The 18,533-nt window shown below is 43.2% G+C and overlaps 1 protein-coding gene and 1 long non-coding RNA gene across 3 annotated transcripts; both read right to left on the reverse strand.

Annotated features, from left to right (window-relative positions):
* Positions 1–3,226: 3,226 nt before the first annotated feature.
* LOC123877020 (microcephalin) lies at positions 3,227–18,520 on the reverse strand. Of its 2 annotated transcripts, XM_045923508.1 has the most exons (10): positions 18,359–18,520; positions 17,286–17,477; positions 9,271–9,421; positions 8,791–8,960; positions 8,051–8,222; positions 7,526–7,660; positions 6,718–6,878; positions 5,927–6,232; positions 4,924–5,414; positions 3,227–4,668 (listed from the first exon to the last, which is right to left on the reverse strand). In XM_045923508.1, the coding sequence occupies exons 1-9, from the start codon at positions 18,395–18,397 to the stop codon at positions 4,959–4,961; spliced, it is 1,782 nt and encodes a 593-aa protein (XP_045779464.1). In that variant the 5' UTR covers positions 18,398–18,520; the 3' UTR covers positions 3,227–4,668; positions 4,924–4,958. The 2 variants fall into 2 exon arrangements, with proteins under 2 accessions (XP_045779464.1, XP_045779463.1); XM_045923507.1 differs by having other exon boundaries at positions 3,227–5,414.
* Positions 13,347–16,153, reverse strand: LOC123877058. Its single transcript, XR_006798486.1, has 3 exons — positions 16,022–16,153; positions 15,505–15,509; positions 13,347–13,358 (listed from the first exon to the last, which is right to left on the reverse strand). It is a non-coding gene; the product is annotated as an uncharacterized LOC123877058 (long non-coding RNA).
* Positions 18,521–18,533: the final 13 nt, after the last annotated feature.

Raw genomic sequence — 18,533 nt, forward strand, 5'->3', positions numbered from 1 at the left:
CTTTGAAAGTACCTACATACTTTATAATCGAAACTTCTGCCGAAAAATCCGAAACTGTTGGGTATCCTGTTCAAAATGCTAATAAAAGAAAATTTAAACGAGCTTCTTCCTAGAAATGTAATAGGCAGAGAGCCAGTGCTAATATGTATACCATTGATGATTGATTGATAATAATGGGTGACATTTGGTAAACTTTAGTTTTCCATAGCTAACTTATAAGATAAATAAATCGTAAAACCCTCGGCGCTTTAGACCTTATGAAGCTAGGTTTTTCATTCGTATCACCTTTTTATTGTCCGATTGCTATAACAAAGCTCGTATGGGCCGCGTATAGTGCGCCATTTACATGTTTCAGTCAGAAGCTAATTGTTTATCTTTTCAGTCGGTTAAAAAAACAAAAAAAAAAGTAACTCGCAAAACATTACGATCATCGCCATAGGGGTGATGCCAACTAGTTAAATCAGCAATTTTTTGTCAAACGTTCCAGGTCTTAAATTATATTCATGTAAAACTGATTAAAGTTGTAAATTTTGCATGCCATTGCATGGCAGATTGTGACATGTACCTACTTAATAATAATAATTTATATAACATTTTTATTTTGCTACAGTCATAGAATAAATTAATCGAAAAATCCCGCTGATTCGTTGCGACATGATTGAAGAACTAACCATCAAACGAACACACTTCCGCATTTATGATATTAGACAATATAAGTAGTAGAATTAGACATTCACATTCAACTTTTACAAAGTTCCTTCTCAGAATCTTCCACCAGCTCTGTATATAAGCGAAAAAAAAGGTTAACGAAAACCAGTTGAGTAAAATTTTACGACAACCAAACTAATTACAATCGATCGCCGAGCTTTAAATGGCTTAATGGTTAACATTAATTCGTGATTAATTTCGAAATCGGTTAACCGCGCGCGAGTCAAGTTAACCGCCAGGGAAATTAGCCATTCGCCTTTTATGGTGGCTATCGATTTTGTAATGATAATTTTGATTTCTTAAGAGAAGTAACCCTAGCACGATTCTTATTCGTAAACTAGTTTTTTCCAAAAACTAAGAAATCTAATTTTAAAATATCTATTACTCAAAGGCATCGTCCATATCTGAAAATGAAAAGCGAGAGATGAAAAACTAACTTTGATTTACCTAAGTTTTTCATCTCTCGCTATTCATTTTCAGGAGGTAGATATTTATCGGGTAAAATATACATATTTATTGAATTTAAAATATTCTGTCTCTTTGAATGTCCCGCCCGTATACGTAATATAATTTATATTTATTATCAAAGCCTAATATAATTTAAATTCATTAGAAAAGCCTGCTCTCACACACGACGCGTAAGGCCCCTCCTAAGGCCCGGTTTCCATCTAAGCGGAGCGGAGAGACGAGTTCAGTCTACCAATCAGACTCGTGACGTGAACAAATTATTACTAGGTTAACACGTCATCTTTAAAAAAAATTATGCATTAAAGTATGTATATTTTTGTAAGCCTATTTTGATATATAAATACTTGTACATTATATAATATAACATTATATTTACTAAGCTTTTTCATAATTACTGTCTATCTTTGCTGTACCTATTCTACTCCCTTTACAACCTCTCGCACTGCCAAGGGTCACTGGTAGAGATCTCTTAAAGAGAAAGTGCTTCCCTGTCCACTTTTTTTTTTATTGTTCATTTGTTCTCGTACAAATAAAAAAATCTGATTGGTCGACTGAACACATCTCTACGCTCCGCTCTGGTGAAAACCGCTTTTACATAAACCAAAAATACTCTACGTATGTAATCACTACGTTTATAAACCAAAGAAGCTAAAACTTCAAAAACGGTGCGTAGGTATGAGAAAATAAAGAAAGTTTAGTTTTCTATTTAAATAATCAATATTAAAATACCTATACTTATCAATATCGATCTTCTAATTTAAATAGGCATAAAAGTCAGTTAGGACTACTATAAATTATACAAATTCATGCTAATAAGCGAAAATTAATTCGCAAAATGTTTATTAGCATTTTATTTGATAAGTTAATGTTTTTATGCGTCATTAAACCCATTAATCCCACTAATGTCTATTATAAATACAAAGGTGTTTGTTTGTATGTCCTTTATAATCACGCCGCCAAAGGGGCAATGGATTCACATGATTTTCATGGATATAATCGTAGAGGATATTGACTTTATACTACTTTTTATTTCTTGAAAATCAGAGTTCATACGGGATTATCACAAAGGATGAAGTCGTGGGCATTATCTAGTAAAATGTATAGTTTTTTTTAAATAATGTGTTAATCAGTGATTTAAATACAGTTGGAAAAAAGCCTGATTTCCTTATTTTTAAGCGCATGACAGAATATGTAAGACAAATAAAAAATTAATTACTTAAATATATAAAATAATTTAAAGTAAGTAAGAACTTATACATATTTTTATAGAAAGGTTATAACAATTAATTTTTAATTGTTTTGTAACACATAGTAACTTAATAAAGGAATTTATTAAATCTGTCCTGTGAATGTTGTTTTATTTATATCTAGGTATAATGCGTGAAATGGTAAAAAATGACTTCTAACGAAAATCCCGAGAAACTGAGCCTACATACTTCCCCTATTAGCCCTTTCGCACGAGCGTTAAAAAGCGTTGCGCTGAAAATACGAAGTGCGCGTTATAAGAGCGTTGACGTGTGAACAGGTACTTGGGAATGCATTTGTTCTATTTGAACGCTTTTCTAACGGACGTTAAAAAAGCTCTTGTGCGAATGAGGCCTTAGGGCCGGCGCACATATGGCGGAGCGCAGCGCAGAGCATGCCCGCGAAGTTTTCTAATCGCGTGATACATTAGGCGAATTTGTACCAGAGAATGCGCGAGCACGCGCGGGACTGCGCGCGGATGCGCGAGTATCCGCACGGATGCACAATAATCGGTTTTAGATATTATTTCAATGAGGACAATGTCGATATTTTGACTGAAAAATGCTCTGCGCTGCGCTCCGCTATATGTGCCCCGGCCATTATGTAGTTTCGATTTTGGCCACGCGTCAAAGATCCTTGTCGCATTGTATGTACGCTGCCTGGTCAAGTGTGGATTGGCAGATTTCACACAACAGATCAATGGAGAGCTCTCGCGCATGCAAGTTTCCTCACGATGTTTTCCTTCAGTTACCATTGTACCAGAGTCAAAAGAGGATTATGTCTATGAATAAAAAGATTATAAACACAAATAAAAAGTTTATTTCATCTCTGTTTACAAAACTAGGTATATTCCGCGACAGGTTGAGATGGCAATCGGGGTATGAGGCGTGGGATGCCTTGTACACCTGCGCTCGCCGCATCAGGTTAGCGCGGGTGTTCTAGGCGTCCCCGATTGCCATTTCAACCTGTCGCGTATTATATGTATGTATACTGCATCCGAAGTAATAAAGGGAAAAGGGTTTCCGCCATGTTGTGACATCTAAGATCGGTCCAGTAACGCGCAGGATTGCAATTACTTGTAGTAAAGGCATAATACTGTAAATTGAATCTATGATTATATGAAAATAGAGAAACCGTCGAGTTTCTTGCTAGTTCTTCTCGGTACAAAAAGAATTCCGAACGAATGGTTTACCTATGTATTTGATGATTCAAAAGTACTTGTAAAAGTTTATTTGAATAAAAATATTTCTATTGTTCTCTAGTTCTTAGCTAGAAAAATATGTATTTTGATTCAATCATAATAATAATATGACGTAGGTATATGGATTCAATACTAAATTTATTGTCGATGGGTTTGCAGGGCAAATTTTAATTAATTAATTATTATTAAATACGTTGAGATGTCACAATATGGTGGATTTTTTTTCCTTTGTTAGTTCGGACGCATAAAATATGCACATAACTAATCAATAATTTAATCCCTTGTTCTTAAATACCTATACAAAAAATTCTTACAAAATATTTATTTACAATATAGATTTGAGATATCGGCCGGGTCCTCATGAGCGAGCTGTAACCGTTGCATGTTGCAACCAAAAACCATAGTATGTAGTTTTTGCAACTCACGAATGCGAGTGAACTTTACTTGTGGTTACGTCGTATAACATGGGCATTGCGTAAGTGTGCGTGCATGTCGGACCGAGCATCAGTCGCGAGCAAGCACTCACAAACGTCGTCACATCTTACTTATACCAATATGACTTAAACACAAGCATAAGCCACTCGCCTTCGTGAATTACAATAACTGTACGTGGTTTGCGAACCTGCCGCAAAGTCAAAATCATTTATTCAAAATAGGTACTATTGTACACCTGTTTATCCAATTTGTTAGACTTGAAAGTTGATATAGTGGTGATAAATAATTACGTAAACTTAACACTAAAGCTACGAGGGTTCCAAACGCGCCCAAGTCTGAGAAACACATTTTTGTAACTGTAAACCGTTGCGCGTTTTTGAAACTAAAATCAATGTGAGTACTTCGCCGGCAAGAAATATTGTACATCGACTTTTAGAATGAGATTTCGGCTTTGTAGAGCGTTGTCTCTGTCACTCATACATATGTGACGTTTTGTCGATAGAGACAACGCTCTACGAAATAGCAGCGCCAGAGTCAAAAGTTGTGTAATGGCCTCTTTTTGTTTTTCAATTTGTTCGCCATTTTGAATGCTGGTGAGCGAAATATGGTGAAGACAAAACTCAAAAAAAAAAACTTGTATAAAAACTAGTCATATAAAATACCGTCTGGTAGTTCTCGTCCTAGCGGCCGCAACGCTATACAAAATCCATTTTGAACTGACTTCACCTTTTCCTTTACCAACTGTCAAGTCAAAATCCGTCAATGAGCTTTCAAAGTTCCGCCATCTTGAATTCGCCGGCCGTTTCGTGTCAGTTGATCATTCTTATCTTATTCAATGTGGTTTTCATTTTGGATACTGGTGAGCGAAATATGGCAAAAAAGACAAAACCACGTGTAAAAGCTAGTCGTTTATATACCGTCGCGTAGTTCTCATCCTAGCTGCCGCAACGCTATCGAAAACCCATTTTGAACTGACTTCACCTTTTCCTTTACCAACTGTCAAATCAAAATCAGCTGTCAAAGTTGCACCATCTTGTACTTGTTGGCTATTTTGAGTTTGCGCACCAATTCGCCGGCCATTTTGTGTCAACTGGTAATTTTTTCTGCCACTCTGGTTTTTGATTCGAGAGATGAGATCGCTGAATTTGATTTTGGCACCATTTTTGCCGCTTTTTTGAGTAGTTTCGACATTTGGTTGGTCCTCGTTTTGGATTACAGCGCCACAGAGTGTCAAAAGTTGTGCTATGGCGTCTTTTTGGTCGGCGTCCGGTGATATTTTCACTCGCATCCCGTTGAAAACATCGTAAGCGTACTCAGAATGCAATTTGTTGAGGGCAGACCGTTCGACACGTGCTTTCTGCAAAAAAAAAATCTATAAAAAAAAAAGAAATAACTATGTGTGCATATAACAGTGGGCAAGCCATCCCTGTCGTAGAGGCGATGGCTGTTGGAGCCGAAAAGTCCTTGAGTGGAGACTGCGTATAAGCAAGCGTAGTGTTGAGACGCCCTCCAGCACGATGGACCGACGATATAAAGGGACTGGCGGGTAGTGGCTGGATGAGGAAGGCTGAGGACCTATGTCCAACAGTGGACGTCCACGGGCTGATGATGATGATGAAAAATATAGGTACTCATCATCATCATCGTGATCAACCCATTGCCGGCTCACTACTGAGCACGGATCTTCTCTCAAAATGAGAAGGGTTAAGGCCTTAGGCTAGTTACGCATATAGGTATGCAGATAGCTATTATAATGTTAAAAAAGGATTTTCGAAAATTCAAGCCCAAGGGGGTAAAACGGAGTTATAATTTGTGTAGTAAATGCCAACGAAGTCGCGGGCATAAGCTAGTAAATAATAAGGTACATACCTGACTAATTTTTTTCAAGTGTCGTATTTCATATCCGATATTATGGGGCAACCACCGATTCGCCTTAAGCGAATCTTTCGCCCAATCTAATGTTACAACCCTGCAGCCTCTAGCCGCCCCTAATAATGCATTAACAGTTCTGGGTTTACTGAAAACCGCATTTTCCAAAATATCTTGGCTTTTTTGACATGAGCCCATGATGACGTGTGTGGTTTTTCTGTCTACATATTGTTGGACTTTTCCGTTCAGTTGTTTGATAGCTTGCCACGCCTCGCAGCGTTCCACGCGAGACATGCCTGTTAACACCTGTAATATTGAAACATTACATGAATGGAATGAAAATGAAATATTATAATATAATGGAATATAATAATAATTGTGTGCATTTTTTGGGCTATTTGGGTACAGACCCTAAAATTTTTCTCCCTAGCGCAACTAAAGAAGGTCTACTTCAAAAAAAAAAAAACCCGGCGAAGTGCCAGTCAGACTGAAGGTTCCGTACTCGAGTATTTTTTCCGACATAACGGGAAGTACCGTATAGGTACTTCCCGTTATGTCGACCTAGAATCATGAAATTTGGTTGTCTTGACAGACACGACGGACGGACGGACGGAAGGACCGACGGGCGGACGGACGGACCGGCGGACGGATGAACGGACAGATGAACGGGCGGACGGACGGACGGATTGACAGACAGACAGGTAGACAACAAAGTGATCCTATAAGGGTTCCATTTTTCCTTTTGAGACACGGAACCCTAAAAACCCAAAGCAAAAAATGTAAGAACTCACAATTCTTGGTGGTTTATTGTACTGCGTGGGTTTGATTGTCTGTATAGTTTTGCAAGTCCCCATCAGCAGTCTGGCCATGCGTTCCGCTTTGGCCAGGTCTTTTCTGTCCTGTTGTGTTATTTTTGACGGTTGCATGTTTTTAGGGCCAGCCGTTTCATCGTCTGAAAATAATTTAAGTGCTATTAAAAGATCAGTGGTAAACGTTGAAGTCTTTTTAGTGGGAGGTCCCGGGTTCAATTCGCGCGGACGCGCGCAAGTGATTTTTTAAATTGCTAGAGAAATACTCGGCTACTCGTCCTTACCATATTATTCGGCCGGCAATTGCTTTATTCTGGTCAGTAATATTCACGACAGTAAGCAAACTTGTATCAAAACGTCGAGGCTTCATCTGTACTGGCAGGCGTCTAATGTTTCCCACATTTGACGCTAGGTAGGCTATGAAACAACTAGGTATCTTTACATTACATTAGGTAACACTCTGATCACCTAATCATTGGCTTCTAGCCTGTCCTGGAGACGGGCGAAGGAGATGTTGAGAATAGGGTACGTACGTGGGAAGGGAATTGCCCTTTCCGCGAACCCTAGCCCTCAGGAGGACCTGTGGATGATGGACACCGGGCGGTCCATTGTTCAGTGTGGTTCCTCGGGTTGGTTGGCGTGCTGTGGTTCCGGCATGCCTCTAACGGTGTTTGGGGGCACGTAGCGTCGCAGTGGTGAGTGTGCTGTGGCGGACATCCGCTGGAGCGGATGGATTCGTCAACGGTGGAGTTCTCGTGAGGTACCACTCTGGTAATGAACTACTACATACCAATATCCTCATCTGTGGTCTGCAATTCAGGTTCCTTTTGAGTGAACAGTTTTCTCTTGGACTTGACGGGTCTTTGTGTGTTAGTGGACACCAGAGCCCTGCGCTTCGGTGCGGTGTTCACGCGGCTTTCTATGTCTGTGAGCAACATATACAATTTTTATCTCCTATTTTACCCCCTTTAGGGTCGAATATTCCTAGGGACCTCTAATTGAAAAAAAATATATAACATACACTTAAGAATAATGTAGCTTTCTACTGGTGAAAGAATTTTCAAAATCCGTTCAATAGTTCCAGAGATTACTCCTTACGAACAAACTTACAAATTACCTTTTTATAATATTAGTGTAGATTTCGATTGGATGAGTATTAAATTCAACTAATAAATTAAAAATTCTTTGCCGCCCCTTCCTCCAATATTTTTTCAATAAAAAAAAGGCACACTCTCTCTGTCGTTTTTTGTGTTTTGACACTGGAATTCTATCAACGCTTACTAAGCACACTGGACAAGGCCTTACACACACTCACCGGTAGCATCGTGGGAAGTGTCTTTGGACGTGTCACGGCTGGTGTCGCGACTAGTGTCGTGGCTGGTGTCGCGACTGGTGTCGCTAGACAGGCGCAGTGTGGGTCTCTTGTCCGCTTCTGAACTGTCGTTTAGGAGGTTGTGGAGCGGTATGTTCTCTTGCTCCGCTTTTTTCTGGTAAACCGACAAAATATACCTCATAAATGACACGGGTCTGCCCGCGAAATTCTAATTTAATTTGGTTTTTCGCAATTTTGTAAACTAATACGACAAAGTAGGCTTATGGCATTTTAATTGCGCCAATGGCAGTATCATCCTCACAGGTTTATAGAGAAATCTTTACTTGAAAGGGTTCAGTTTAAGAAATTAGTTACAGTATCGACTTATTTGTGAGTAACTCATGTCAAACTCTTTTTTTTGACTAATTTCTTAAACTGAACACTTTCAAGCAAAGATTTTTATGTAATCTATGGACAAATCTCAGAGCCTCAATAGCTCAACCGGTAAAGGAGTGGACTGAAAACCGAAAGGTCGACGGTTCAAACCCCGCTCGTTGCACTATTGTCGTATCTACTCCTAGCACAAGCCTGACGCATAGTTGGAGAGGAAAGGGGAATAATAGTCATTTAACATGGCTAATATTCTTTATAAAAAAAAAAAAACTATGGACATAGATCTACTCATCATCATGCATACTGCTGCAGTAGACGTCTATTGGTTGTCAATGATGAGTACGACTTACCAGGAACCGTCTCAGAGTAGCAGGAGAGGGCAGGTCGGAAGGCCTAGTGGATGCGGGAAAGATCTTTTCTGAAAGCTTCCTGCCTTGTACTGCACAGGCCTCCACCCAGAGTGGAGACACGAGACTGCATCCTAACACCCTGGCTTTTGCTCTGGTGCTTCTGCAACCACCTGTATAGAGGTTTGAATATTTAGTATGGAGCCTGGCCTACCTACTGTGCGCCATTTTCTTTTTTAGGGTTCCTCAAAAGGAAAAACGGAACCCTTATAGGATCACTTTGTTGTCTGTCTGTCTGTCCGTCCGTCCGTCGTGTCTGTCAAGAAAACCTATAGGGAACTATCCTGAGTGATTTTCATTATAATTATAGATTCTGGCTTTACTCAATAAGCCCTTTTTCACAGGGCACTCAGCTTGCTACCGTACCGTACCGTACAGCGATGATGAAATACACCAAATTAAATGCTAGGAAAGTATTCATACCTTGCGTCCAAACTAGATGTGTGACCAGGGGGCTCCAGACCGGCACCACGGACGCTCCTAGGGCTGATAAGGCGGCCCGCAGCGGCAGAGCGCGGGGCTCCGACCCCACCTCCACCAGCACCACTATGCCTCGCAGTATCTCACTCACTTCCTGTTGAAGAAACAAAATTTATTTTATTCAACTTTTAAGGGTTTCATACTAAGCTGAGTATGAGCTGGATATACATAAGTATAACCAGCCCCTCAATTGTATGAGAAAATTACTTATTCATCATTATCGTAATTGGTAGCAAATTCTGCTTCTGATTCGCTGTGAAAAAATGCAACCAGAGAATCAACCAATCAAAGTTTTTTGTCAATTGATACAGACTTGGGATATATCCCGGGGAAAAACATAGGCTACTTTTTATCCTGGAAAATCAAAGAGTTTCTATGGGATTTAAAAAATACACGCGATCGAAGCCGCGGGCATCCTCTAGTTTCATGTAAATCGGTGAAACGTATAGATCCTTAAGAATCATGTAAGAACTCTTTGATTTTCCAGGATAAAAAGGAGCCTATGCCCGGGATGTAAGCTAACTTTATACCAAATTTCATTAAAATCGATTCAGCGTTTGAGCAATGAAAATGTAGCAGACAGACAGTTAGACACACTTTCGCATTTATAATATTAAGTATAGATAAATGGGATTCAATACCCTAAAATAAACTTTGAGACAAACTGTCAAATAAAACTTATCAAATATCTCACTTTAGATTTATCACTCCTACTAATAATCTTGTTTGCTGCAGTATTTATATGTGTCTTAGGTACTGTGTTAGTATTGTGCTGTTTCCTAGCCTTTGTTCTAGGTTTCTAGCTAACTCTCTACCAAATTTCATTAAAATCGTTTCAGCGTTTGAGCCATAAACATAGCAGACAGACACACTTTCGCATTTATAATATTAAGTATGGATAAATGGGATTAAATATGTAGCGGCTATGAACATCCTCATTGGCACGTGTGCACGCTGCGCCGTTCGGCGACGGACTGAGCTTCATGCGGCCGTGCATTCCACATACAGAGGCTGCCCGGAGAGATTCATTCGCCGATGGATGGTCGCTCCACGCCGCACCGCTGCCCGCTGTAGACTGAGTTTCGAAGACACGGTTTCTTGCCTTATATAGACGACACTTATTGCTCGAAGCTGTCTGTTGCGCCTGCGCCGATATTGCGGTTTATGATTTGTCGATTGCGAATAATCTACTCGTGTATGTAGTCAGTTTCGTAAGTCCCAAAATTGTATATTACAAGTTCCCAAATAAATGATTTTCATGATCCCAAAAGCCAGTTTTATTTGAATCGCCTAACAATAACTATGGACGGCAACACTGGTGACCCCGACGTGATAAAAGAAGATCTTACAGAACTCGCAGCAATATCACTCAAGTCCCGCATTCCGGTATTTTGGCGGCATAAACCACGATTATGGTTCGCCCAGTTTGAATGTATAGTAGCAAGCCAGAAACTCGGCGATGAAGCTAAATTTCAATTCGCCGTCGGACAGCTTGAATTATGCGACATCGAGCAAATCGGCGACATCGTGTTGGACCCCCCCGCGACCGCAAAGTACGAAACTCTTAAATCGAGGTTAATAGACCTTTACGAAGAAACAAATACGAAAAGATTACACAAGGTAATACATGAAATGGAGCTTGGGAGTCAGAAGCCATCACAACTGTTAAGGCGAATGCGAGATGTGGCACAGAAATTATTTCCAGAAGACACATTGAAGCTACTATGGATTAGTCATCTCCCTCAAGGAGTTCGCACCCCGCTTACTATGAGTACAGAAACGAGCCTAGATAAACTCGCCACGACAGCTGACAAGATGATTGAACAACAGAATTCAGAAGTGAACTCCGTCTGCCAACCATCAACATCAACACAGGGCAACAGTGATGTAGTTTTGAACAAAATCGAAGAATTATCAAAGGAAATCGCCGCTATTAAATTGAACCAATCACACTTCTCTCGTCGGCCCCACCGAGCCAATTTGTATCGCCCGCCTGTATCGCAAGAACAGAAGTTTAATCGCTCAAGAGTTTGTTTCTACCATCGTCGGTTTGGAGACCAAGCTTATCGCTGCCTATCACCTTGTGATTACAAGAAGCAAGTCAACAACCAAAGTACGGGAAACTAACGACGACTCAAGCTGCGACGGGAGCCCGGGTCGAAGAAGTACAAGTGAACCGTCTATTCATCAAGGACAAATCAAGCGGATTACGTTACCTAGTCGATACTGGAGCCAACATATCAGTCCTACCACTGCAAAACTGCAAAAGAAAAAGGCGTGATCCTCAAAATTACCTGTATGCAGCTAACGGGACTTCCATACCTACATACGGCAGCCAAACAATAGAGCTCGACCTAGGTCTACGACAATCATACAAATGGACGTTCGTCATAGCTTCAGTGAGCCGACCCATCATAGGCGCAGATTTCCTCCAGCATTACAACCTGATGGTCGACATTCGAGGCCGAAGATTAATCGACTCAAGAGGTACTTCGATAGCAAGAGGATGTGTATCTTCGTCTGTAGAACCAAGCATACGTACCATCGACGATAGGCAACCTTATCACGATTTATTGGCGAAGTATCCCGACATCACAAGACCCAATGCAATGAAAACTTCTCGAAGTAACGTAGAACACCACATTGAGACCACCGGCCCACCAGTATTCGCTAAGGCACGACCACTATCACCACAGAAAAGCAAAATTGCCAAGGAAGAATTCCAACACATGATGGACCAAGGGATCTGTCGACCCTCCAGCAGCTCTTGGGCTAGTCCATTACATATGGTGGAAAAGAAAAATGGCCAATATCGCCCCTGCGGTGACTACAGAAGACTAAATGCGATGACAGTTCCTGATCGGTATCCCGTGCCGCGCCTTCACGACTTCACTCATTGTTTGGAAAACAAGAACATTTTCTCAAAACTTGACTTAGAGAAAGCTTACTTCCAAATCAAAGTCCGAGAAAGCGACATTCAAAAGACTGCGATCATCACTCCATTCGGACTTTTTGAATTCACCAAGATGTGTTTTGGACTGAGAAATGCAGGTCAAACCTTCCAGAGACACATCGATAACGTACTAAGGGGCCTACCAGTATTTCCTTTCATCGACGACATATTAATAGCTTCGGAGACCGAAGAGAAACACAGAGAACATCTAGAAGAAGTCTTTAAACGCTTGGAAGAAAATGGGTTGACACTGAACGTTTCAAAATGTATCTTCGGTGTACCACAGCTAGATTTTTTGGGCTACACCGTGTCTAAAGAGGGCATCAAACCTACAGAAGAGAAAGTCAAAGCTATATCTACATATCCATTACCTGAAACAATACAACAACTCCGAAGATTCTTGGGAATGTTAAATTTTTACCGGGAAAATATACCACAAGCAGCAGAGCACCAAAAAGACCTCCATAGATACCTTCACAACACTAAGAAGAACGACACAACAAGAGTACATTGGACAGACGCAGCTAAAAAGGCTTTCGAGTTATGTAAAGAAGATATCAAGTCCGCGGCTTTGCTATACCACCCATCCTCAGTAATGCCATACTCTCTTATGACCGACGCTTCAGATTCATGCGCCGGCGCTGTCCTACAGCAAAAAAGAAAAGGATCATGGGTACCTATTGGTTTTTTCTCCAAGAAGTTTAATGAAGCACAAAGGAAATACAGCACATACGACAGAGAACTATTGTCGATCTACATGGCCATTCGTCATTTCCGGCATATATTCGAGGAACTAACGGTATATACTGACCACAAGCCATTAACATATGCACTGACTGCGCAAAGCAAGACAGAATCTCCACGCAGAGCACGTTACCTGGATTACATTGGCCAGTTCGCGTCTGAAATTAAATATATCTCCGGCAAAGAGAATGAAGTTGCAGACGCCTTATCAAGAGTCGAAACCTTATTCTGCCCTTCTCCGATCGACTACGAACAGTTGGCCCAGAGTCAGAAACACGATGTCGAGCTTGTCAATCTACAAGACCGCAGCAACTTGAAATTCCAATCTGTAACCCTACCCGACACTTCAATAACTATCATCTGTGAGATGTCCACGGGAAGCGCACGCCCATACCTGACCAAGGAGTTTCGTAAACTAGCATATAACGCAATTCACGAGCTCAGTCATCCAGGCGTTAGAGGAACAAGAAGATTGATCACTGCACGATTTTTTTGGCCCAGCATGAATAAAGATGTAAACGAATGGACTCGAACTTGCATACCTTGCCAGAAATCGAAAATTCAACGACATGTCCACGCACCCCTGGAAAGTTTCGAGTTCGCAGAAAAGCTTCAACACGTGCACTTGGATATCATTGGACCACTACCCACATCCAACGGATATCGTTATTGTCTGACTATGATAGACCGAGCAACGAGGTGGACTGAAGCATGCCCTATAACGGATATAACTGCAGAAACTGTAGCCACAGCATTCTATGAAGTATGGATAAGCCGTTTTGGGACACCGGAGAAGATTACAACAGACCAAGGGAGGCAATTTCAGGGTGAAATATTTAAGAATCTAGCACGACGTATGGGAATACTGCAGAACCGCACCACAGCTTACCACCCACAGACTAACGGTATAATCGAAAGATGGCACAGAACCCTGAAATGTGCATTAACGACACGCCTAAACGCTGATAACTGGTCTTACGAATTACCTACCGTTTTGTTAGGACTTCGAGCAGCTGTCAAAGAAGATATCGGGTACAGTGCAGCTGAGTTATTGTACGGACAGACGATTCGCTTGCCAGGGGAGTTCTATGGTGCAGCGAACAATAATTCAACTGAATCCAACATAAAACTAATGACCAACATAAGCAATGCAATAAAGAAATCACAAGAGCAAAGAAAGCCAAATTGTCGTCCAATATTTGTTCCTCAAGACCTTTCAAGGTGGGAACATGTATTTGTGCGACACGACGCAGTAAGCAAGCCTCTCACTCCCGCCTACGACGGCCCATTTCAAGTCATCGAGCGATGTGCAAAATTTTTCAAGATCTCCGTAAATAAGAAGATAATAAATATTTCCATCGACCGACTGAAGCCTGCCTATGTAGTAAAGAGCCCCGATCAAGAAGAAGCTCAAGAACCTAAAAGCTACGCTCATGTAACAAGATATGGAAGAGTCTCGAAACAACCCAAACGCTTCGCTGATGAGGGGGTGGTGTAGCGGCTATGAACATCCTCATTGGCGCGTGTGCACGCTGCGCCGTTCGGCGACGGACTGAGCTTCATGCGGCCGTGCATTCCACATACAGAGGCTGCCCGGAGAGATGCATTCGCCGATGGATGGTCGCTCCACGCCGCACCGCTGCCCGCTGTAGACTGAGTTTCGAAGACACGGTTTCTTGCCTTATATAGACGACACTTATTGCTCGAAGCTGTCTGTTGCGCCTGCGCCGATATTGCGGTTTATGATTTGTCGATTGCGAATAATCTACTCGTGTATGTAGTCAGTTTCGTAAGTCCCAAAATTGTATATTACAAGTTCCCAAATAAATGATTTTCATGATCCCAAATCCAATCCCTTCTCCCTCCGCCAAAGCATCGCCAGGACTGGCGAATCTTCGCCGAGCACATGGCCGAGCATTCGCCGTCCTTTAGAGTGGAGAGCCCTGCAGACGTCGACCGACTCGCCGAGGACCTCAGCGCGACTATGTCCACCGCGCTTCGAGAGTCCAGACTCGACGCTGCAGCCTTGCGAAAACCACGCCAGCTCCCATCCTACATCCAAGCGATGCTGGAGGAGAAGAGGAAACTGCGCCGGACATGGCAAAACCAGCGGTGCCCGATCATGAAGACGCGGCTCAACGCTCTGGCCGCCAAGATCTCGGAAGCGTTGCAAACTATCGCTGACGAGTCTTGGCATACGGCCATCGAGCGAGCCGGCGACGACTGGTCTGGCATCCACCGCCTTTGCCGCCGACTCTCCGGGAAACCGCCTCCGATTAGGCCCCTCTTGGCCGGTGACGGAACCCCACGTTACCGTGCCGAGGACCGCGCGGAGATCTTCGCGGACCACCTGGAGACGCAGTTCTCACCGAATCCGACCACAGATGTGCAGCACGAAGAAACCATCGAGCGACACTTGGAGGCATACTTCGAGTCGCCGATAGCGCCGACGGAAGACCCCGTCGTATTTTCCCCTGGACAAGTCCTTCGGATGATTCGACGAACTAAACTGCGCAAAGCGCCCGGCCCCGATCGAGTCACCAATGAAGCCCTGCGTCACTTACCCCCGCGAGCAATCGCGACGTTGACGCGGCTATTCAACGGGATACTCCGTACCGGGCACTTCCCATCGTCGTGGAAGCTCGGCCGAGTCATCATGATACCGAAGCAGGGGAAAAACATCATGCAGCCTGGGAGCTACCGTCCCATCACGCTGCTGTCGACGACCTCGAAAGTCTTCGAGAAGTTGCTGTTGCTGCACATCACGCCTCACATCCAGCCACGCGACGAACAGTTCGGTTTCCGTGCCGAACATTCCACCACGCTCCAAGTCTCGAGGGTACTGCACCATCTCGCTGCCGCCATGAACAAGCGAGAGCGGTGCATTGCAGTATTCCTCGACATGGAGAAGGCGTTCGATCGCGTCTGGCACACCGGGCTCATCTACAAGCTGTCCACGTCTACTATTCCTCGTCGAGTAGTCAAGACTGTGGCCACCTTTTTGCGAGACAGACGTTTTCAAGTGGCGGTTGAAGACGCCCTGTCCACGGAGCGCCCCATCCGAGCCGGTGTGCCTCAGGGAAGCTGCCTGTCGCCCGTCTGCTATGGCAGATACACGGACGACATCCCAGTGGTCGGCGACGCCATGCTGGCGTTGTACGCCGACGACGCTGCATTCATAACAAAGTCGATCAATGGACCGCACGCGGCGATCAAAATGCAGCGTGCACTGGATGCACTTCCCGCTTGGCTGAATGACTGGAGGCTGAAGGTCAACGTGGCGAAGACTCAGGCGGTATCCTTCGGGCGGACTGCCCCGCCGCCACGGGTATCGCTCTTAGGAGAGACCATCGAGTGGACGCCCTCGGCCAAATACCTGGGGGTAACCATCGATAGGGGACTCAAGATGCGATCCCACGTGAAGAACGTGGTCACGCAGACGCGCGCCGCACGGGCTCTCTTGCGCCCAGTGCTGGCGTCCCACCTGCATCTCCGTACGAGGCTGTGCGTCTACAAGACGTACGTCCGCACGCGACTCACTTACGCGGCCCCAGCTTGGTACGCGCTACTAAGCGAAACGGACCGCAAGTCGCTGCGGGCGCAGCAGTCGCTAGCGCTCCGCACCATCGCCGGAGCTCCACGCTTCGTACGGAACGCGGTCATCTCCAGGGACCTGCGCATGGAGAGCCTCGACGACCACGTTCGCCGCCTGAGCACCTCGATGTTCGCGCGCGCCGATGGAGCGCAAGCCCAGCACCTGCGGGGCATCGCGCCATACCATCGGCGTCCGCCGGACAAGTTAGGTCTGCCACGTGACCTGATCACCTGAAATGACACCATTGCTTCCCCGCCGCTGGCTGACGGGCGCTCGCCGGAACATCGCCGGCGGGCTCGACCTCGCCGAGCCGCGGGCGTTAGCCTCATGGACATCCCACGCCGCCGCAGTAGCCGATCGCTCGCGAACATCCGCGGGCTCGATCGCACTGCCGTGCGGCCATCACCGGACATGACAACCCGGACTCGACTCCCCGACCAGTGGTCCAACCCCGTGCCCCGCCCGCAGTCGCAGGCGGCGTAGCCACCACTGAAGAGGGCCATCGCCCTGACCAGTTACCCCGGGACCCGTAAGGGTCCGCGTGGAGGACCAGACAGCCAAAAGCCAGTTTTATTTGAATCGCCTAACAATAACTATGGACGGCAACAAATACCCTAAAATAAACTTGGAGACAAACTGTCAAATAAAACTAAACAAATATCTCACTTTAGATTTATCACTCCTACTAATAATCTTGTTTGCTGTAGTATTTTTATGTGTCTTAAGTACTGTATTAGTATTGTGCTGTTTCCTAGCTTTCGTTCTAGGTTTCTGTGTGATCTCTGTTTTGTTGGGGATCTCTTTCAACTCCGACCACTCTTCTCTAAGCCGCAGTCTTTCAACTATTGCTGAACGTCTCTGAAAAGGAAATAAGTGAAAATTTTAACAATTTTTGTCATATTATATGCTTCTACCTTCTATATGTCTATCACTTTAATGGTGAAGGACAACATTGTCAGGAAACCTGCATCCTTGAGTTCTGCATAATATTCTCAAAGGTGTGTGAAGTCTGATGATTAGCACCGCAGTGTGGTGCATTATGGTCTAAAGCCATCTCATTCTAAGAGGAGACCCATGTTCAGTAGGCTGGTTATGGGTTGTGAATATGTTGTTAATTGTGATGTGATGAAGATGTGATTGAGATTCGATTGTGAATTCTACTCTATTTTTGAACCCACTGTTCAAAAATAGGGTAGAATTATAACTTTTACTCACCCAATTCAAAATTACTTAGACTTTGCAATAATTTGAAAATACATTGACATTGAATATAATATTGACAGTATTTGCGATTTAATTGTCATTCATTGTATTGTTGAATTGTCTATGAAAGTAATTTGTAACAGAGGAAGTCTGTTTTTGGAGCTCCTAAGATCAAGATACCAATAGGAGGCTGACAACATGTTAACCACTAGGCTATCACTATTGTTACATATGCATATAGCTTATATTCATAAATGGCTTCATAGCCTAACTTAATTTAATTTTTGAAAGCTTTGAAAAGCTAACTGTGATCTTAAGTTTTAGTCTTCTTAGTACCTACCTAAGCTAACTAGCATATCAATGTAAAATGTAAAGCTTAAACAGCTGGATGTAAGAACTTGAGATTTTTCATGTAGATTTCTCTCTAGACCTCCGCTAATTCTTCATAAGCTGCCTAAATATTGTGCCAGCTTGGCGACTAAGTTTTAAGTTAAGTCTAACAAAAAATAGTTTAATAATAACAAAGTAATACTTACAAGACCCGCAGCACCACACCTGGTGCCGTCTTTGTTCATTGTCAACTCTTAATATTATATTGATTTAGTTTAAAATTTACTAAAACTTGTAAACGTAAATTACCACAGTAAATTACAAACAAATTACAAAAAAAATATTGTAAAGGTGTATCGAACTCAACTCAAATAAGGATGT

Source organism: Maniola jurtina, chromosome 22, assembly GCF_905333055.1.
Source record: "Maniola jurtina chromosome 22, ilManJurt1.1, whole genome shotgun sequence".
Classification (NCBI taxonomy): domain Eukaryota; kingdom Metazoa; phylum Arthropoda; class Insecta; order Lepidoptera; family Nymphalidae; genus Maniola; species Maniola jurtina.

Coding starts and splice junctions, on each gene's coding strand:
- LOC123877020 (XM_045923508.1), bottom strand. CDS start 18,397: ATGAACAAAGACGGCACCAGGTGTGGTGCTGCGGGTCTT. Junction 17,478..18,358: donor GGTGTGGTGCTGCGGGTCTT/GTAAGTATTACT, acceptor TTTCCTTTTCAG/AGACGTTCAGCAATAGTTGA. Junction 6,233..6,717: donor ACAATAAACCACCAAGAATT/GTGAGTTCTTAC, acceptor TCAATATTACAG/GTGTTAACAGGCATGTCTCG.